The 23,413-nt window shown below is 37.2% G+C and overlaps 1 protein-coding gene across 3 annotated transcripts in view; it reads left to right on the forward strand.

The window, feature by feature from the left end:
- Supt3h (SPT3 homolog, SAGA and STAGA complex component) overlaps nucleotides 1-23,413 on the forward strand; it is a 319,869-nt gene that overhangs the window by 135,928 nt on the left and 160,528 nt on the right. For all 3 annotated transcript variants that reach the window (XM_076915253.1, XM_034521570.2, XM_076915254.1), the window contains one exon: nucleotides 3,599-3,683. In XM_076915253.1, coding sequence (XP_076771368.1) covers nucleotides 3,599-3,683 — 85 coding nt within the window. The remainder of the gene's footprint in view (nucleotides 1-3,598; nucleotides 3,684-23,413) is intronic.

Raw genomic sequence — 23,413 nt, forward strand, 5'->3', positions numbered from 1 at the left:
TTAATTGTGTGATCTGTTGTCTAGATTTGATTTGTTTACCCTATAGGTTAGGGAGCTGCTTTGTTGCTATTGTTGTTTATTTATTAAAAACTGGTAAGATAAGTTTTCTATTCAAATCAAAACTTAGGTCTTAATATATAGCCAAGAGAATACTATACTACTGTGATTAAACTTAAAATGACCATGGTCTTTGGGATAATCTCCCCAAGGCTGTAGCATTTACTTAGGGAGATAACAAAAGATATCTGTTTACTCTAGCAAGGGCACTGACTATAGAGCAAAGAAAAAATCCACTGAGTCTAGGTTGCTGAATCTGAGAGCTTACTAAGGTCCTAGGCAGCTGTGTCAGTAATTGCCCAAGAAAACCACTCTCTGGCACTCTCTGCACAGTACACAGGCAGTTCTAGGACTAGAGCCTCAAGGCTTGTCTGCTTATGCAGCCTTGTGAATCTTCTCTCTCAGGTCATTTGGCCTGGTTGGGTATAGCACCCTCTCTTCTCTCTCCAGGAAGGCCCGTTTCAATGCTGAGGAATGGCTGTACAACAGACTCACATGCTAAGAAATGAGGAATGTTGAACCAGGAAGGGAAACCTGAAGTCTGATGATCTCAACTAGATCTTTTCATAGTTTGCCCTGAGCTGGGGATGAGAATAGAGGTTATTGTCAAGAGATATAAGGTTTTGGGGGCACTAGCAAAAGTCCTAAAACTAGATTTTATAGATGGGCACACTACTCTGTAAGTTTACTTAAAAATAAAATTGTGTACTTTAAGCAATCAAGTTTGAAGCCTATGTAAATAATGTCAAGCTGTTTTTTTTTTTTTTAAGATATCCTTTAGCAAACAAAACAAAACTTTTGAACATAATGCTTCATAGTTTTGAAAGTAGGATTTTGTATTTTCAACTAAGCTTTATGTTTGGAAATCACAAAAGAAACAGAATTCTACTTAAATACAGAACATTTCCCCTGGAGGCAGAAGACAGGAGCAGTGATGGCGGCTTAGAGAGCTATAGGTTTCCATGACTCAGCGCATACAATAACACCCTCACATGCACATTACTCAGTGCATATTCGTGGCTTAAAAAAATAGACATCGATAAGGATGTATGTGTAAAGTATGAGTTTGAGAGAGAAAGAGAGCACAGGCACTAAGATGCTGTCGAGATATCTCTAGGATATATGTAAGAGTCCATTGTGCAGGTCTTTGAGTTTGTCTCTGGGTTAAAAATCTCTCTGGTGGAAAAAGTGAAAGGAGAGAGATGGGGCTAATTTGGTTTAGGAGAGCAGCCTTTGCAAGCAGTAGATCAGAAATACCGAGACTTAGTGACATGCAGCCTTTAAAAGTATGCTCAATTGAGGGCCTAGAAGGTAAGAAGGAAACGTGGTGGAGGAGACTGAAAGTCATCCAAACCTTCCTTAAACCAAGCAGTTGTCACACTGTGTCTATTACAAAGTAATATATTACCTGACATATGGCAATGCCCCAGAGGACCAGAGCTAAGGAAAAAAAAGTGTTAAACACAGCATCAGCATAAGGCAGGACATTGTGTACATTAACATCTATAGCCAGTGTAACTACTGAACACAACTCAGCAAGCATCCTAGGACACATTCCCACAACAGAGCTTCTGGTTCTCATCTCCTAGACTTGGTTCTTGGCTACGTCATGTACTACTCATGTACCTTGAGTTCTTTGGTCATTGGCTCACTTGTCTGCCAAAAACTTATCAACATATTTTAGCCCTCTGCTACCTTTTTCTAGTAGCTTATCAATTCCAGCATACCCAGTTCTCCTCTCTTTTTAATCAGGGTGTGCAAAATTAGGAGCAAATATTCAAATGAGATGAGTGATCTGCTTTGTAGCCCAGGCTGCCCTTAAACTTGCATTTGCATAGCAGTCTTTGTTCTGGGATTATTGGTATGTCCTAGAGCATGAACCATATAGTTACTACTTAATTATTGTTTAATTATTTTGGTGTGTGTAGGTCTTATTCTATGACCAACTGTCCTGCTAACTCATTCATGATGATTTATTTTGTAGTATATATAGTAATGGTCCTTGATATATTATTCATGGGAATAATATCAAATCATTCTTTTCTTGTTTTTTGTTGTTTTGTTTGTGTGTTGTTGTTTTTATTGTTTTGTTTGAGACAAGTTCTCTGTGTATAGCCCAGACTGACATTGACTTTAGTCTCTAGCCTGTGCTGGCCTTGAAACTGAGTGATCCTTCTGCTTCTGCTTTTTGAGTGCTAAAATTACAGCCTTGTACTACCATGTATGTTGTCATGTACAGCCTTGTACATCAAGTACTGATGAATTCTTGTGGAAGATTCATTTCTTTGATCTTTTTTGTGCTGAGACTTGGTGGGCAAGGGGCATTGGAAAGATAGTTTCCTAGTTGCCATGATAAGTATCAGGACTATTGGGACTGGTTTCTCACCTTCATTTTGGTTCTTCAAATGTTTTTCCTGCCTTTTATGGGATCTGTACATTCTTTCCTATGCCTGAAATCTATGCTAGTTTACTCCAGGTTGTAGATTTTTGTGAGTTAAGTATATGCCTTAAATACAAATATAAGGACCACTGTTCTCTTCAAGTGAGAGTCAATCTTCTCATCATGCTTGAAGAGTTTAGTTATCTTCTGCTAATGTGGACTTTAAGTAAGACTTCAGTTCATTATGTAGTTTCAAGTGTTCATTAAGAGGGTGATAGTCTGCATATCTAATAAACAGATGCTATAACAAAAACTATAAATCATTATTTATATTCTGCTTGTATGTAGTTGGAGGTCATAAATTATACCATTTTCATATTTAAACAATTTTCTGTATTCTTGAATTACCCATTTTATATCTTACGTTACTGTTGGTCTGCTCGTATATTTACAGTTGTAGATTTGTTACATGGATATTTGATACTCATATTGTGCTATGGTTGGTGGTATTTTCCATTTTCAAAATTTTTTTTATCATTTTTTTAAACGTTAAGTGTATGCATGTTTATCAGTTTGTGAGTATCAACCCAAGAGTGCAGATACTATCAGAGGCTGGAGGGCTTGGATCCCCTGGAGCTGGAGTGATGGCTGTGAGCCATGGGAGTAAAATTGTGAGCTTCCTACCATGTGTATTGAGAAGTGAAGTTCTACATTGCATTTTGACAGAGTATATCACCTTTTACAATACTCTGTAAACAAGAAGTGCAGATAATAATATGCTTTCTTGGGAAGTTATACTTTATAAACAAGGTATTTGTTTTCTTAGTCTAGAAGTAAGTGCGCACTGTTGGATTGTTTGAAAGAGCAATTTATTGCCTCTTTTTTTAAATTTTGTTTTGTTTTGTTTTGTTTTGTTTTTCAAGACAGGGTCTCTCTGTATAGTCCTGGCTGTCCTGGAACTCACTCTGTAGACCAGGCTGGCCTCACACTCAGAAATCCACCTGCCTCTGCCTCCCAAGTGCTGGGATTAAAGGCGTGCGCCACCACCGCCCAGCTATTGCCTCTTTTATACAGTTGATCCTTACAATGAGAAGTATATATTAATTATTTGTTGTACCTGGTCTGTATCCTTAATAGTGGTGTGTTTTATTTCTCCTGCAGGTTTTCATTAGGTGATGCTAGGAGGCCTCTCCATGAAACAGCAGTTTTGGTAGAAGATGTGGTTCATACACAACTAATTAACCTGGTAAGATCACACGGAACCATTCCTATTTGGTATCTCTTTTTTATTCTGCTTTATTATTGTTGCAACCCAACACATTAAAAAAACAAAATTTTAATTAACAGCAAGATTTTTGGCACTATTGAGATATGATATAAATATAATAATACTGGTTTAATTGCATAACCTGATGCATTCTAACAGTAGGATGTTGCCATAGCAACAGTACTTTTACCAATTGCTGACATACATTCTTTTCACCAATACTGGTTTAATTGCATAACCTGATGAATTCTAACAGTAGGATGTTGCCATAGCAACAGTACTTTTACCAATTGCTGACATACATTCTTTTCACCAGAGGTTTCTTAGAATTCACCTGATTGTAACAAAAATGTCTATGACTGGTATAGAGTTCTCAGATGCCGTTCAGCTCTCCCTAATGTCAGTATCTCACATAACAGTCATGAAAACCTTAAATAATCCCGCCAATAGCTTCACAGCCATATTTGAATTCCATCCTCATTGCCACTAATCCCTGCTTCTTTTCAGAGGTGCAATCAAGGATACCACACTGGCTGGTAGACTATTGCCTTGTCATGGCTGTCTCTCTGTCTCTGCTAAGCCTTCAGTACCTCCTGACCTTTTATGACCTGAACATTTACAAGAAGCAGAGTGTTCTTCTGTTCTATTGGTCTGCTCTTACATTAGAATGTGGTCACACATTCTGAACAAGATTGTTGGGGAAGTGATGGAATCTATTCAGTGTGACATATCAAGGGTGTCCTGTCTTATTACTGATACGTCTTATTGTGCTGTTTCTTGGATCACCCTTTGGAGGTGATATATGCTAAGTTATTTCATTGTGTAGGTGTACTTGCTTACTTGGTGGTCTTTTTGCATTCTCAGTGTCTGTAGTAGAACTGAGCTATACTCCAAATCCACATTAGTATTATTTTAAATATTTAGGTGAGGTTAGTAAAATACTTTGGGACATATAATTTTATAGCTATGTAATATTTTCTTTTCCTGAGTATGTTTCAACCATGAACTTTCTAACTCATCAGGAAATTTTATAAAATTATTACTTTAGTGTTTGCACATGAGTAACTTTTCTGGTCTTTCTTATTCATTACTTGGTGTTCTTCTTAATTGAAAAGCTGTCCCCCTCTCCCTGTTTGTTATTTCCTAGGTGCCATTACCCAGTTTTATTCTTGTTTTTATTACTCAGGATTTCTCAGACTATTTAAGTGCTGACCAGGGTAACACATCCATTTCTCAGTTAACTCATGTCCCAAATACATTCTGACCCCAGCATTTCATCTGTGACATATGGCACAAAGATACCCTTACAGTATGTTAATTTCATCAATTTTTAAAGTTTGCTATCAGAGATTTTGTTTGCAATACTTTTACTTTACTATATAATCTTTATTGATGTTGAATTTTGAATCACAAAATTCCAGTTTACATAGTGAGTTTAAAGAATACTTCACTTACATTGCTTTCTAGTTTTTTTTAATTATTTCAATTTTCTTATATATCCTTAATTTGTTGAATCCATTTTTGATATGTGGACCCAATTTTGTCTTTTCCTGAACAGTTGCCCAGTCTTATTGTCAACATTCATTAAAAGCCTGCCTTTCCCTCACTGACTTAAACTGCCTTCTTCAACAGCACAGTGGTGTGTGTGTGTGTGTGTGTGTGTGTGTGTGTGTGTGGATGTGTGTGTAGATGTAGTTCTAGTTTGTATTCTTTACTAGTTTATCTGTTTTTGTACTTGGGTGACTTTTGCTTAGTCTGTGTGTCTTACACTGTATTCTAGACATTTTATGCTATGCTACCTCTTCCTTTTCTAAGGTATCTGTGTTAGTGTGGTGTAATCATTTCCCCTTATCTATATTTTCCCTTTGCAAGATTCCAGTTACCTGTAGCTGATTACAGCATGAAAATATTTAATGAAGAATTCCAGAAGTGAACAATTAATAAGTTTTTCATTATAATCCATTGCAAGTCTTGTGGTGAAATACCCATCACTTTACTCGGGATGTAAATTACCTTTGTCCCAATATCTATGTTATATGTACCCACCTGCCCATTAGCCACCTAGCTGCTTCCATAGTTATCAGACTAATTGGTATTCTCTAGGTTCTGGTATTCAAGTAATTTATTTAGGAGAAATGTTACAGTTATAAAACCTTCTATAAATCCCCTTTTGATGTTGGATGCAAAGTAACCCAAATAGAAGGGGAAATTATTTACTTATTTTTTAATGTAAATATTGTTACCCACACATTTATGGACATTTGATCTTTAACAAAGAAGCCAAAAATATACAGTGGAAAAAAGAAAGCATCTTCAATAAATGGTGCTGGTCTAAATGGCAATCTGTATGTAGAAAAATGAAAATAGATCCATTTTTGTCACCTTGCACAAAGCCCAAGTCCAAGTGGATCAAGGACCTCAACATACAACCAGATGCACTGAATCTAATAGAAGAGAAAGTGGGAAAGAGCCTCGAACTCATTGCCACAGCAAGAAATTTCTTAAACAGAACTCTAATGGCTCAAGCTCTAAGATCAATTGATAAATGGGACCTCATGAAGCTGGAAAGCTTCTGTAAAGCAAAGGACATAGCCAGTAGGACAGACTGGCAGCCTACAGATTGAGAAAAAGTCTTCACTAACCCCACATCCGATAGACGGCTAGTATCCAAAATATATAAAGAACTCAAGAAGCTAACCACCAAGAAATCAAACAACCCAATCAAAAAATGGGGTGTACAAGTAAACAGAGAATTTATAACAGAGGAATCTTAAATGACTGAGAAGCTAGGACAGGGAAGTTGGCTCAGATATTTTGATCATCCTGATAAGCCCTTAGAAACTGTGATCATGGGAGTGTTCACAGGATTTTGTTTAGTGCTTTTCTTGTTCTTTGACTATTTGTGTTTATTGTCTTGCTTGTTTCTTGACTATTTACATCTACTGTATTGCTAGACCCTCAACCTAGAACTGATCTGAATACTTGCATGTAATTCAAATGGTATAAATGCAAAAAGGAGGAGGGGGGATGGGATAGGAGTTCTAGGGAGGAGAAATGGGGAAAGGGGATGACATCTGAAGTGTAAATAAATAAAATGTCCAATAAAAACAAAGATAGCATTAAAGTTTTTCAGTAATGCTTACAGAGTACAGCCACCTATGTTAATGTACATTTAAATGATTGCGGAACATCAAAAGGAGAGATTCCAGTTTCCTCATAAAAGAATAGCATTAGAACAATTTACATAAGAATGCATGTTATCAGGTTTATTGTTGTAGAAATTAATACCAGCCTGGGGGTTCTACCCCATCTTTGACCATTTAGTTCCTGGATAAAAACCACACACAACTTTTATATTTACAATAAGCCTTAAACAGCACAAGAGCAGGGCAAAATCCTATCCTCTATTTTATTAGAATCTACTTTCCTACCTATAACCATGAGTTCTTGCTTACTGTGTTTCATCTGGGCTGCTCTTAAGTGCAGCTGGCAAGCCCTCAAGGCCATGTTTTTTGACTCCTAACCCATGGTGGCTTCTCTTCTCTCCTCTTGCACCTTCTTCTCCTCCTGTGTTTCTCCTCAGACCCCAAGCCCTGGAAACATAAGTCCCACCTATGTCTCTTCTGCCCAGCTATTGGCTGTTGGCAATTTACCAACCAGAAATAATGTGGTGGCAGTGTCACAAATCTACTTACATACTTCTGCACTGGGGGACCACACTTAGCATTACAATACACGGTAAAAGACAAAACCTCAACAGTTTATGGATAACATTCTCTTCATTTTAAAGACAGGGAGAAATAGTAGAAATTATGAAGAATATATAAATTAATCAACAAATTTAAGCTTATATAATAATATACCAGTCAAAATAATTATCCGTTTACTTCAGGGCTTAACATATGAGGCCGAAATATTTATCCTTAAAGATTAATGCTAACTCCCAAGACCTAGTACTTACTTTATTCTGAATCCTTTTAAGCCCATCTTTGATCTGTTTGTAAGGTGTTATCAACCAGCAAGGGAAAGCTTGAGGTTGAGCTCTGTCATAAGTTGTCCCACTCCTTTTGTCCTGTGTTTTTTTTTTTTTTTTTTTTGAATAGTTACTTAAGTATGCTCTTTTTAACCTTTTAGGATTTTGTTGTCACTATTCTTTGTGGACTGTTAATAGTTGTTCACAATTTTGCCTTCAAGTAAGAAAACTGCATTTTCAACATGGTAGATAGAAAAAAACTGGATTTTTTCTTCATTATATAATCTGTCAACCAGATTATTGTTGGAAGTTGGTATGTTTCTGGTTCTAATGATGGCAGATTAAGGTAACCAACATTTGGCTCCATAACAATTGATCCAAGAAATACTTTACAATAAGACTCATTCTAATTATGTGCAGGGAATGGGGTGGGAGCAGCATGTCTCCAGTTTAGAAGGTCAAGACAGGTGGACCACACACTCAAAGCTTGGGATACATACTGAAGCCATGTTTGAAAGTAGGACAGAGGGATAGAGTAAGGGAGGGAAGGAAGGGTGGAAGACAGACAGAAACACGGGCATGCTGGTAGGCAATCTAGCTATAAACTTTTTTCCCCTAAATTTGTTTGGTTTCCTCCTCTTTTTTAACATACATTTCCTGTATAATCTTTGCCCTCTCACCCCACTTTCTACAAGACGCCCTTCATTCCAAGTAAGCCCCTTCTCTGTCCAGCTGTGCACTTATGAATGGCTTAGGCCTCACTGATTAACTTTGATCATTTTTACATATTATAAAATATGTTAACTAATGAAAACCGGGAGGTTAAAATCTGAAAAGCAGTTGTTTTTTTTTCCTAGAACAGATTAGAATAGCACAGTCATAGAACTTTGCCATATGTCATACATTTGACAGTAACGACCCAAATCACAGCCTTGCAGCACAAGGCCAGCACTCACCCTCTTCTATTGCTTTAGGCCCATATTCTGAAGAATAGCATTTTTACATTGATTCATGCCTGAGGAATCATGTAAGTTAGCACAAAGTGAAATTATCATTTCTATGTTATGATGGCTTAATAGTGGCTATTTCGTATGCCTAAAGATTTCAGATTAGTACTCAATAGGGACATGAAGCTGCAGGCACCACAGTTCTTGCCAAGCCAACACTGCATAACAAAGATGATATAATGTCCCTGCTGTTTGGCAACTAGTAATAATAAATGGTTGCTGCCGTCATTAAAAACAGGCCACTTACTGGTGTGGTTTAGATAAAAGATGGGTCAAAAATACCCAAGGAATTCAAAACTTATCGGAAAGACGTAAAACTTATTCAATCTTAAGCTTCTTCCCCCTTACTCTCCACTTTGATCCCTCCTTCCTTTCAATACATAGAGATTTGCACAATTGGTAATTGTGTGTGATTTGTATTATCGTATTGTAAGTTTTCCTTCAAGTTCAAATCCAATCTGAGGTTTTTTTGTTTTGGTTTGGTTTGGGTTTTTTTTTTTGGTTTTTTTCGAGACAGGGTTTTTCTGTGTAGCCCTGGCTGTCCTGGAACTCAGTCTGTAGACCAGGCTGGCCTCGAACTCAGAAATCCGCCTGTCTCTGCCTCCCAAGTGCTGGGATTAAAGGCGTGCGCCACCACCGCCCAGCCCCAATCTGAGTTTTAATGGCTGTATAGGTATTTTATGTCTCTTATGCCCAGGTTAATTGTACAGATTAATCTATTCATTAACCGCTTTTCTCACTGCTGTGACAAAATGCCTGTCACAAGCTGCTCAGAGAAGGAGGATTTATTGGTTCACAGTTTCGAATGTTAGCATAAGCCTGTAGGATTGGGTAGAAAGAAATTTCTAGTCCTTTCCACTGTTCTTAACATTTTCTTTCATTTTTTTCATTCATGTTATTCTACTAATATTCAATTCACTTTGTAAAATCTTACTGCAGTGTCCAAGTTTACTGCAGATTACAAGTGCTCTCTAGCTGCACTCTCCCTGCTGGCTCTTGGTGCTCAGATTGTAGCTTAGGCCTTGCCCATTCTCTGACTACCTTTTCTTGCAGGTTGTTTCCTTATGGGTCCTCTCTGACTTTCATCCTGGTTTGCCTGAATCCTACCCTGACACATGGTAGACGATTGTAGTACTGTATTCTGAGTGCCCGTGGGTGCTGCCTGCCCTTAAAGTCTGATTTCTGACAAGTTTCTTCTGTGTGTCTAACATATTTATTAGGCTTTTGGTGAACTCACACTAATTGAGAAATGCCTGTCTTCTGTGAAATGTGGGCTCCCCAGACTGAGCTGCATTACTTAGTGGAGAGGGGCAGAGGTTTGTGCAAATTGACCTATGACTGAACTGACACCATATTGTTGGAGTCATCCATTAGAATGATAGCCAATATTTTCTCACGGCTACATAACTGCTTTCATTTTGCAATTAAAATCAGAAACCTTTCCTTGTTTTACACATAAAATACAATTTTAACATAGCATTTTAAATTATGTTGTATTTTCACTACATGAATCTACAAATAGTAAGAAATGTAATTGTTGAGAGTTTTCACGTGTAATCACATTTTCAGTATGAGTGTGAATATTAATAATAACCTTAACTTACAGAAAGGCTTTGAATAAGCTTCAAAGTGCACAGAAGAGTAACTGTCCTCACCACTGGGATTAACATGTGCCTTCTTCCTGCCTTTCTCCCTCCTGGCTCTGTAATTGTAATTCCCTTTGTTCTTTCTTTTAGTTCTTACTAGCTTCAAAAACATTTTCCAAGGCCTATTTTCTCATTGAACAAATTCTGTCATACCTTCTGCAAGCAGACATACTCCCATTAGGGCACTATGTTCCTTGTACTCTATTTAACTCTGAACTGACAGATTACTTCCAACATTCGAGATCCTTTCCACAGTCTTTGGAAATCTCTTATTTGTTGATAATTCTCGTTGCCCTTTCCCAGTGCTGATGTTATTGTTAACATGGGAGTTATAAAGAAAAGAGGAATATAAGACCTTTAATACAATGTTCTGCTTGTCTGCTAAAGATTTTTTATGTTAAGTTTTGTATGGGTGTCCACACAGACACATTCATACATACATATTGCACATTTTTAAATAACTGACAACATAAAAGATTTTAGCCTTAGTTTATTTTTTTGTTATGTAACTATAATTACAAGCTTTTATTTCTCAGATCCCAATATTTTATACTTATAGAACATACTGATACTTTATATATTTTTGTCCACCTAGACTATGAGATGAATTTATATCCTTCATTGTTTTTTATTACAATTTTTATTATAGTACATTGTGGTAGGCACTAATTTTTTTATACTGGTGGTTTTAGATTTTTCTAGTCACTTTTACATCTATAGATGAATTTATAAATCACATTCTCTGTTTCATAAAAAATATACTTATTCTTGGAGCCTTTTCTAGACTAAAACATAGTTAAATTCCAAGTGGTGTGTGTGTGTACACATGCATGCACACACACGTGTACATGCATGCGCACACATGTTTGTGTGTACATAGCCAGACATACATACATGTATGTATGTGTGTATGTGTGTATATATATATATATATATATATATATATATATATATATATATATAAAGGCCTTTCTATTAGTTAAGGTTAATGTGTGTGTATGTATATACACACATATATATATTAACTTTATGCTTCATGTGTTAATATATCTATTAACACAAACACATATGGGGTTGTGGAGTATACATGGTATATGCAATTTGAAATCCAAAAAATATTATCTGTTTTAAAATAGTTACCATAAACTTTATTTCAAATTTTTACTCTGAATTGAAAAAATGTTTTTTACATATGTCAATTAGTAAAAACTTGGTCAAAGAGTAAACATCCTGAAAACGTTTAAAGGGCAGTTTTGAAGATGTTTATCAGTAACATGTTGCTAATAATGTACTTGTAGTTCTACTGGGAATTAAGCAGTAAGTGCTGGAATGAGTACTTCAAAAACTGCGCTCATTACTCCACATACATTGGATGTGATTCTGCTTTTCCTTTGCGAGCCTTTAGAAAGGAGCACAGTGAACAGACTATGGTAACTAGTTGCAAAGGCAGCTGCTGATCAGAAACAGCATGAAGTCATATAGAACCTATAGTTGCTAAACCACAGTTAACAAAATAAGGGTTACCTAACTGGTTTGTAAATAATATATATACACTATACCCTGGCAAAGACATGTTGAAAGATTGAAAGGTTGTTGACTCCCAACCCTGCTACTTGGAATGGACAGTGTATTGCACATAACTGAAAATAACACCATTTTGTAGACCCCTACACAGCAGTGACTAAATATCTAGGACAGATATTTATGAATATTAAAAGGATACATGAAATGTTGTAGGCTTGTTTAGAAACTTGCAGTGTTGCTTATGATGGTGCTGGCTTCACAAAGAAAAGTCCTAGTGAAGTCTTTTTCTTTGAGTACAGAGGATTCCCTTAAAGCAATTTTTATTAGAAAGGTCTCTAGACTTACAACATAATAATAGTGTCCCTAGTAAAGGTTTTGCCCACATACATTTTGAATACCAATCCATGGCTCAATTTTTTTTCCACGGTGAAGACTCAGCTTTGCTTTCCTTCTGTCATTGCTTGCTTCTAAACATGAACATTTGATGATGTTGCTAAGAACAAGGCTGTTAGGGTATATTGCTATTGGGTACTCATTTTTTTTCTATTTAAAAACAAAAGTACTTAGGCATATTATTTTACTAAATAACTGTGGTATTTAGTCAGAGCCAGCAATGCTCTGTTTATAAATGTCTTTGTAGTAAAAATAATAATAATTTATACTGTTTTGTTTTAGCATACCTAACTTCTTTTTCTGTGCTAATTAGGAAATCGAAGTTTCATGTATCATTGGGATCCATTTATTTATCACAGTTTTCAAAATCTGAATCATAATCAGTAAATTATCTTTTTATTTACTCTTGAGTTTTAACCCAAATTGTTTTCTTGTTTCATCTGAGTCTTTATGTTCTCAAAAGAAGCTGCTTAGTCACTGTAGCAACAAAATTTATGTTGAAATGTCAGAACTGCTTTGAATGGTGCTGTAGGAGTCAATGCTTATTTTTAAATGTCAGATAGATTGTGTACGCCTTATATTTCATGCCAAGAAACCAGATCTGTCCATGCGTGTGACGGCATCTTCGCTGAAGCCCAAGCTCGTATTTGGAGTACGAGCAGTGTTTCCTAAGTGCACACTGGTGATGGCAGTGAGGGAAAAGTGGGGCCAGATTTTCAAGATCACTCCCCTCAAACTGGTGACTTATAGAGAGCTGGAGGCAGCTGCAAGTTTAGAATTGCAGAGGGAGAAAACCAAGAAAGTTTGGCTCCTTGTATAGATAGTGAAAAATCTCAGTGGCATTCCCAGAGAAGTACATAAGAGGAGTATTATAATATTCAGGCTGGAAGCATCTGTTTTCCTTGAATAGCAATTGACTCTGAATGAAAGGTTTAGGAGTAGGGAGCACCACAAAACCAAACCCACACAAAATGTCAGGATGTCAGGGTAGCAATGCTAGAGATGAGGACCAGTGAGGCACAGGTGATTCAGAGTGTCTGGCAGAGAGGCAGCTGCCTGGAGTGCAAGGCCTGAGATCATGGCTTTAGAAATGTGAGTTTGCAGCTGAAGGGACTGAGGGAAAAAGGTCTTGAACACTGAAGGGTGGCATCCTTGGGATGTGCTGTCTGTCTGGGAAGTGATATGGTTACAAGAGAAGAAAGCTGCAACATCACCTGAAAGACAGAAATCCAAGAAGGGAACACTGAGGCCTAATAGCGAGGGAGATTGAAATTCAGCTTTGTCAGAATCCTACAAAGCTGGTAATGTTTTAAATCTTCCTTTGTATCTGTAGTAGTGAATGAACCTTTTCATAACAACAAAGGACTGGTGAGGTGGCCCAAGAGGTGAAGGCAGGCACCTACTGCCAAACCTTTCACCTGAGTTTGAACCTGAGGATCCACATGGTGGATAGAGGAAACTAATTTCCTCAAATTGTTTTTCCCTCTGACCTCTGTCACATCTTAGACACACACACACACACACACACACACACGCACGCACACATATACACACAAGGACACACACACTCCTGTCTTAAGGCAGGCTGGTCTTGTGAAGCTTTTTGTGATAAAGGACACCTTTCCAGCATAGATAGATAAAAGAAAGATCAGTGTGTCTTCTTGTTGCTCTTTTTTCTATTTGTGTGAACACTAAGATCATGTTGAACACAGTTTTCTTTGGTCAAGAGCAATACTACCAAGTTTCTTGAATTGGTATTATTTTCTTAGTTTCAGCTTCTGCTTCTCATGGTATTTATAAATACTAGTCTGGGGGATGGAAAGATGGCTCAGCGGTTAAGAGCACTGACTGTTCTTCCAGAGGTCCTGAGTTCAATTCCCAGCAACCACATGGTGGCTCACAACCATCTGTAATGGGATCTGACATCCTCTTCTGGTATGTCTGAAGACAGCTACAGTATATTCATATAAATATAAAAGTAAATAAATCTTTTTAAAAAAAAACATACTAGTCTGACTATAAAGTAACTCCTCTGTCAGTAAGAGATGAATTCAACAGTATGTGTCAGCCATCGCTGTTATGACAATGTCAGTGTTCATCCCAGTGTAGAGTTGGTGTAGATAGAGAATTAGCACATCCTGTCTGGGTCTGCTGCATTAGTGTGCTTATGTTTTAAGAACCATCCTCCAAATGTGCCTCACGTTGTTACTCCTGCCCCAGCCACGAGCTCTATAAACTATGAGCCATGAGCTTCGATGCACTGGCAAAGCAGGTTAGGGCAGGGGACACACATCACTGAGTTTGAATTTTTGGCTTCATGGTTTGATAGTTTTGCAGTTTTGAGCTTATTTGAGGTTCATCCCCAAGAACCTCTACTTGCTAATCCATTGGAATATACCAACCTTATAGACATTTTTATTATAATACATGTAGATCACCTAGCATTGATCAACAGTGTTTATCAATAGAAGTAGCATTTAATTACTAACATCCAGAATCTTAATCATAGGGCTAAATGTCAAGAGCGAGGCACAGGAAGGTCTGGCAGACCTTCCATTCCCATGTTGTGTGTATTTTGGAGCCTTTCCTGCATTTGAATCTTATGCAACATATGTTTTTGTTTTCTATTTCTTATGTCTCTACTTTTCATTCCTTTTATTCTTAAATACCTTGCAACCCTGAGACATTGGTTTAGATAAATCATTATGAATGTATCTGCCTGTTTCCGTTTTGGCTTATTGTCGCTTTCTGCATAGCTGGGCCCACTGAGAACATTGCATTTTTTTCAGTTCATTCAGTGTTAGTCATTGGGATAATGACTAGAACTAACTATCTGTGAAACAAGAATAGTGTCAGCTAAGGCCTTGAGAGATAGCCCAGCAGTTAAGAGCACTTGCTGTTCTGCCAGAGGTCCCACGTCATCCTCACAACTGGATACACTGCAGCCCCAGAATATCAGATCCTTCTGGTCCTTGTGGGCACCAGCACACATTAATACAGACACATACAGAAATTTATTTTTAAATCAGCTGGAATGTTTATGCTCATCCAGAAGAACATTAAATACTTTGTCCTGTCTCCGGAGTGCACAGATCTTATGTTGCAGTGATGAGCACTGTGCTTCCTTTGCTCCTTTGTCAACAATAATAGGTTTCACAATTCATGGCAATGTCTCCCAACACATTTCCAAACGTGTGTATCGATCACAAGTGAGCAATGATGTTATTGTACTTTATAAAATATGATGCCTTAAAGTGATACTATTCTTTTTTTCATTGTTATTGCTAGTGATAATCATCTCTATGAATGTTAATATAATTTCCTTTTAGGCTGCAGTTCTAGTCACGTTCTTGGGATTTGTAGTTCATTATACTTTGTTTTGATGTTATTCTTTTAGACTATGGCTGGCTCTTAACCCAGGCTGGCTTTGAATCCTCAACATCCCACTCACATTAGCCACCCACATGCTGGGGTTATACCCCAGTTATTTTAGAAATACCCTATGAGTACCAGGATTTGAGAAGAATCAATTGTATTTCCAAGACTCATATCTTCTGGTTTGTGGATTAACTTTCAAAAGTACTTCAATGTTTTTCTTTAGTTTTAAATCTTAAAACATTACTGATTTTGAGATAGGATCTTTGCTATGTAGTTTATGCTGGTCTCAAACATCATTCTGTCTCAGCAGTCCAAGTACTGGGGTAACAGGTGTGTGCCTCGACCCCTGGAGCATCTTATCTTGTAATGGCTGGACATTTATGTGAGAGCCTTTTATTCATTTTTTTCCTTGGGGGTTGGACCTAGTTTTGCCACAGTGGACTTGGAAGCTGGACCCTTTCAGATGCCAGAAAAGCATTTATGCCTGATAGCCTTTAAAAGCTACCCCACAACATTTTTGAAGCAATTTTACGACCTCAAATCATATAGCATAAAACTTCTAGACCATACTTGTATTAAATGCATTATATATTTTAAAAAGCATTATTTCTTTAAGATTTTCTTCAAAGTATATCGTTAGAAATGGCATTTTGCTGTACCTTCTATAGTTAAGGTCACAAATTACCTGTTACATCTAATAATCAGCTCAATCTGACTTTAAACTCTTGGTGGTTTGGGAGCAGGAACTTGTGTTTAAAAAGAAGATTGGCTTGTTAGCTGAATTATGCAATTATAAGTAAATGTGGCCGCAGCTGGTTTCGATATTTTTTGTTATACACCTGATTGAAAACAACAGGTTTTTAAAAATATTTTTTCATTTCTTACACTGACACCTAGTGTTCACTATTTCTGATATTCAAATATTGAATTTTAGTTATTAGTAGCCATAGCAATAGATTTCCATTCAACAAATCTATAGAAGTATTCCCCAAACACAGATCACTCCATCTCATTTTCTACCCTGCAGTCACAGATTATCTGGTCACTTATGTGACACCACCATACCCAACCACTGGGCTACTTTGCAATTGACAAAATTTGTAAGAAGTATATAATGATCGAAGGAATTGAAAGGAGTTTTAATTCTTAGAATCTGCTTTGTAACTGGTGTTGTGTAATATGCATAGTTCTTCACCCTCAGGTTCAGTAGCTGATGACACTGTGTGAGTTTGTTCCTTGGGTCATCAAGATAACAATCCCATGTTCTGTTATGCAAGCTCTGAAGGAATGAAGCAAGGCTGCGGTCTTCACTAACTGTTGGGAGGATAAAGCAAACTGCTCAGGAGATCTGAAGTGTGCTTTGACTGTTTCTTGTGAATTGCTGAAAGTCGGGCCTTTTTACAGTTTCCATCCATCCATGATCTATTTTTACCCAGGAAATTTTCACATGTCCTCACCTGTATATCTTTGGTATACAAATCAAGTATTCACTGTCAATAAATCATTATAAAACTAAAGCAGTTCTTTTGTATATATACACTTTTATCACTTCTTTAAAAATTTTTAAATAATGGAAATTTGATGTGTTTTTTGAACTTACACAAGAATTAAATCAGAGGGATGTATAACACTGCATTTTTAGAATATCTTCAGTATTTTTCAGTGTTGATTGGTAAATTATTGAAAAATATATTTTAATTCTAAACCACAATTCACTTATGAACTTCAAGTGAACTCAGCAACTTTTAAAGTCAATCATTTAACACAGTACAATCCAAAGATTGACTCATTTGTTATCACTGAGGAGTGGTGATCAGAAAATAGTAAAAGTCTCCTTGTTCTTGCTAAAGAGCCCTGTTTCTGGAAAGGGAAAACTTTCATGTTCAGAAAGTCATGTCTCCAGTCTGAGTGGAGGTGTTGCAGGCAGTGTTGGTATTTCTTAATGTGACACCAGGACCAATCTAAGACCGTGGTGATCATGAATTGCCCCATACAACACCAGTGAGCACTGCCAGACACCTCAGATTGATCACACCTTTGATGTCATCTTAACTTTTGTTTGTTGCACATTTAGCAAGCTTCTGCTGTTGTCAACTTTGTCACAATGTCATGCATAGTTGCAACACATACTTTTGGAAGCTGGGGCTTTAAAGCCTCAACATTTGTAGTGACAGTGTTTGGAGATCTAAATGAGTTTCAGATTATCTTTAATTGAGGACCACATACTGTCTCATGTGGAGTAAAGGTATACATTAATTGTTGTTATAGCAGAGATATGGGTGGCTAGTATATGTAATGAAATCTGCTCAAAACAGTGCCAGCCATCCAGAGCTCCCCAGGGTTTAAATCACCAGCCTAGGAGCACAAAGGGAGGCACCCATGACTTCAGCTTACTTAGGGGAGGATGGCCTTGTCGGGCATGGGTGGGAGAGGAGATCCCTGGTCCCATGAAGGCTGAACACCGAGTGGGGAGGAATTCGAGGGTGGGGAGGGGGTAGGTAGGGCACACCCTTGTGGAGGCAGGAATCGGGGGATAAGATAGGGGGCTTCTAGGTGGTGGGGGGAATAGGGTGAGGGAATAAAATCTGAAATGTATTTTAAAGAAATAAAAAAAAATATATATATATAAAAAGAAATCTGCTCAATAGTTTTTAAAAATATACTTTTGTGTGCAAGTGTTTTCCTGTGTATGTACACCACATGTATACAGTGCCCACAGAGGCCAGAAGAAGACTTGAGTCCCCTAAAACTAGAGTTACAGATGGTTGTAAACATACGTGAATGCTGGGAACTAAACCCAGATCCTGTGAAATAGCAGACACTCTTAACTGCTGAGCCATTTCTCCAGCCATCTCTTCATTTCATTACTTTGTGTTTCATTAAAGTGAGCAGTGACTACTATTAGGATAACTTTTCTACTAAGATTGAACATTTATGTTTACACTTAGGAAGTCAGCAAAGAAGACTAAATGTAAAGTTGTTTATAATAGAATCATTGTTTTGCAAACTTCAGAGTATTCAAACAATAAAATATGTCTTTCAAAAGAACATTATGTTTGTATTTAAAACATGAACTTTCACATGTAGAACAGAGAAGTCTGTGTTGTTTGTTATGGCAGCTATAGTGTTGTTGCCTTGTCTTGCCTCCTTATTTCTTTTCATTTTGCATACAGCTTTTATATTCATAAGCATCTTCCCTGACAAAGGAAATTGTTTCTCCTCTGACTAGCACATCCTGGTTACCTGCCATTTCAGACATTGTTTCAGATGGGTTAGAGTAGAAAATGACAAGTTATCTTATCTTGGTTCCCAGAAAAGATGTCTGGGGAATTCAGGAAAAAAAGCATAAAGACAGTGAACAGTAGGAGGAAGTTTTCATGAGCGTCAGATCATTTCTCCTATGTTGCTCATGTGACCCTTTTTGTGAGCATGTGGCGCTAATTTCAGAATTATGAAGTTCACCCAAGAATGAACCACATTCTTAGAAGTAAGTTCTCAGGTTTCTTTAGTTATTTCTCTGGCATCATCTCCTCAAAAGAACTTGTCACTTATTTCCAGGAGTTATAGGTCAGATAGTTATTGTCAGGGACATTGTTTGTCTATAGTCTTCATAAATTCCAATCATCAATTTGGGAATGTCTCAGACTCTTTATGTTGAAATGGAAATTGAGCATTCTATAAACACTGTCCATAAAGCTTTTTTTTTTTCTCTAGACATCTGTAGTTACTTCTGAATATTTAAATAAACATTGTGTCTTCTTCTTGAAAGTAGGGAAAATAGAGTGTTATATGACGTTTTTCCTTCTGGTATTTTATCAATATGAACAGATATTGGCATTCTTTATTGGGAAGTTGACTGCCTTCTATTTTGTTTCACTTTATTCTGTTTTACTTAGAAGCCTGATTTTTAAAAGAGTAAGGCATTGCTCTCATACGTAACTGCGTGAACATTCACCTAGCTTTTTCCTTTCTGTTCCGGGTGCCAAAATTGGCTGAAATGGCTAGAGTAGGCAGTGAGCTTTGAATAGTTTCTAATTTGATGTTCTGTCAGGCTCATGAGTAAAACATTCTGCAACCACATTGATTCCTTTGCTGCATTCTTAAGAAATAACTGTTTAAACAGAGCAGCCTTGAGGGTTTATCTTACTTGCCAGGAGTGCCTTGCCTGTTTCTTCATGTATGCTCCGCATGTAAGACATAGAGCTGATTGGATAGACACTATTAGTTATGTCCCGGCTCAGCTTCATGTTTGTTCATCAAACAGTTGCTAAGGCACATGACAACCATTTTATATATTTATGTGTTTATTTATTTATTTTGGTGTTGTGGATATAAGAATATATAAATCAAAGCCCCTAGCTCTTGGAGGTTATGGTGTCATAAAAATAATAAGTAAATGCCTCTCTCTCTCTCTCTCTCTCTCTCTCTCTCTCTCTCTCTCAAGCCTCTTGCCATTTCTAGTTCACTCTCTTCTTCCTATGTGTGGTTTAAGATGTGTGCTCTCCCCTTCCAACTGCAGCCTCTGTGTCTGCAGCCTCTGTCCTGCCATCATCGACCTCTAACCTCTGGAACCAGAAGAGCAAAATCATCTATTTGTTCTATAAGTTGCCTTGGTCTTGGTATTTTACCATAGCAACTGAACAGTAACTCAGACAAATCCTAAGTTCAATGGACATTCTGTCACGGCTCTTAGATAACCAGGTGCATTGTCAGGCCATTTTGTTTTGTTTGGTTTCCCTGATTAATGAGTGGGTCTTGAAAATGGACTTAAAAGATCCCATGCATCCTATTGTGAGCAGGTGTGCTGCAGTCTAGGCTTTGTTTTTCAAGTTATAGCACATGGGCAGCATAGGTTTTGTATAATTTATAAGTGTCACAGGATTTTCAGAACAGTAAACAAGCTTTGCTTTCAACTCTGAGTCACCAACTGTATTAGTCCTAATGAGAGGCAGCCTGTCTTGAAACATTGAAGCTAGGCTCTGACTTGGTGTTTCTAGCTATGAGAAATCATTAGATGACCTCTGCAGGCAAGCTAGGGATATTTTATCAGCTGTTTCCTGGGTAACTGGCTACAGCTTTTAGAAGAGCTCTTGGATTTCTTCGATATAGAAATGACTTTGTTTCCTAAGCGTAAAGAATCAAACTGTTAGATCCAAACTTTCTTCTGTATTGTCTTCTCATTTTCAGCCTTTACTAACAGACTGTCAATGTATAAAAATGTATTTGTGAAGAGTGGTATATATAACAAAATTAGGGTACCTGTCCACCCAGAAATCATGAACATATAAAACACATGCAAGGTTCTACTATAGCATGAGGTCACTTAGGAAGAAAAAGAGAATGAGAGAAGACATAAAAGAAGCTAGAAAGTATCTCATATGATGTTCTGCCTTCTGCAAGTTGAAGAAAAGAAGACCTGGGCAAAGAGATGGGGCAGCAGGGTGTCCTGGTCATCAGGTCAAGGCACATCTCTATTCTTTGAGGTCCATTAAAATGAGGATGGCTAACTGTTGCATTAGATGTGATAGCAAAAGCAGTTGCAGATGGGTGGTGGGCATTCTTAATAATGCAGTTGATAATTATAGTGTTAAAGTGGCTGCACATGGTGAAGTTGTATTGCTATTTTTCCAATCTACATGTTTTAAAAATCAGTACACGCTTTTCTTTTGTCCTTTACGTACATACCTATAGCTACAAATGAAATTTGCTTGTGTGCCTCAGTTCCAACATTCTTTTTCTGAATTCCAGTTGGAGAGACATCACTCCTTTATAGCAAGGTATCTGTGAGTACTTTGCTCTGCCCCAGGGGTGCATCTCCTCGTGGCATCTTCACCTTCCTGGTGGTCCACCCTACTTTCAATGCATGTGTCCTCGCAGACATCACGGGTGCTCATGGTACCCTTGGTCCAGTTGCCACTCTACTTAGGAGTGTATCCTTCTTGTTCCCATCTCTGTTCTCAATTTTATCCCCTGACTCCCACCTCTGACAGTGTCCTTGACTTAAGGATTTCAACGACCAGTGCGAACACTGGCACTTAAAACACTGTGCTAGATAAAGTGAGTAATTCTCTTATCATTTTGTTTTTCTTTTTTTCATATCACCAAGGTCAGTTTCTGTATCAGTAGGAGAAACAGATTTCTTTTCTAGCTTTTAACTTTCAAATACTGAACATTCTGTTATGTCTTTATCACTTTAAATGCAATGTAAAGAAATTTTTACACAGCAGTGGTTGAAGTATTCCATATTTGTCTTTAAGATGAAGTATAAGAACTGGATATATGGAATTGAGGATCTACATGTTTTAAAAGGGTTTTCTTAATGGTTTTTAAATATTAGATAGTACAGGGTGAATTAATTCTCCCTTGTTTTTTAATCCTACTTTAGTGTGGGAGGCCATCTACATTTTGCAATGAAAACCAAAGTAAATATGGAAGAAATACTTGATTTACAGCAATAGCTGCTACCGCATATCCTACCATATGAAAAGGATGTTTACACCTAAGACTTAACAATACTTAGAGACATATTGAGGTTGTTGCAATTTCTAAGTAATGTTAGTATTTTAATACTCAGGGGCCTGTGCATTTAGTTGCTCAAATTCATTAATGTTGCATTTCATTTACCTATGGAAAATTTATCCATGTTGCAGCTTGTGATTAAAAGCAGAAAATTTCTACATGGTCACTCTTCCTGCCAATTAACCCATGTGGGAGCTGCACGGATCCAGATAAATGTGTGAGCTAGCAGGAGTTTAAATGACTGGTGTGGAAGCTGCACTGATCCAGATAAATGTAGCAGTTGTCTAAGTGACTGGTGTGGAAAAACAGACTTCTTGAAAGGATAAAGCCAAACTATTTTAATTTTATCTTTTTATTTTTATTTTAGCAAATTAAAATTTATTTTTATTAGCTAATTAAATTTTGAATATTATCATGCAGTGATCTGTTGTCTTCTCCCCGTCAATATCTTTTGGCTCTCCTCATTTTGATTTTCATGTAGGGGATACAGCTCTTGTTTTTCAGTGATAAGGGTATTCCTGGGTCACTGTAGTATACATAAAAAACAAGAAAGAAAAGTCATCACATTTTGAAGTAATAATCACTTTGAGATCATCATGAACTGTTTGTTTGTTGGTTGGTTGGTTGGTTGGTTGGTTGGTTGGTTTTTCGAGACAGGGTTTCTCTGTGTAGCCCTGGCTGTCCTGGAACTCACTCTGTAGACCAGACTGGCCTCAAACTCAGAAATCTGCCTGCCTCTGCCTCCCAAGTGCTGGGATTAAAGGTGTGCACCACCACTGCCCCACTCGTCATAAACATTTTGATGCCCATCCTTTGTATTAAATCTTGATCATCCTTCTACATGCTGACATCTAGTCATACCAGCACCATTTGTTGAAGATGCTATCTTTTTGCCAGTGTATATTTCTGACTTCTTTATGAAAAATCAGGATTTACATCTGGGTCTTTGATTCGATTCCATTGATCAACTTGTCTTTTTATGCCAATAGCACATGTTTTTTGCTATCATAGCTCTTTAGTATAGCTTGATCAGAGATGGTGATATGTCCAGAAGTTCTTTTATTGCAGAGGATTGTTTTGGCTATCCTGTTTTGTTTTGTTTCATATGAAATTGAGTATTACCCTTTCAATATCTGTGAAGCATTTTGATGGAGATTTCATTGAATCTGTAAATTGCTTATGGTAGAATGGCTATTTTTAATATGTTAATCCTACCAATCTACGGTTAGGGAAGATCTTTGCATCTTCTGATATCTTCTTCAATTTATT

The sequence above is a fragment of the Arvicanthis niloticus genome, chromosome 17 (genome assembly GCF_011762505.2).
Source record: "Arvicanthis niloticus isolate mArvNil1 chromosome 17, mArvNil1.pat.X, whole genome shotgun sequence".
Taxonomy (NCBI): Eukaryota; Metazoa; Chordata; class Mammalia; order Rodentia; family Muridae; genus Arvicanthis; species Arvicanthis niloticus.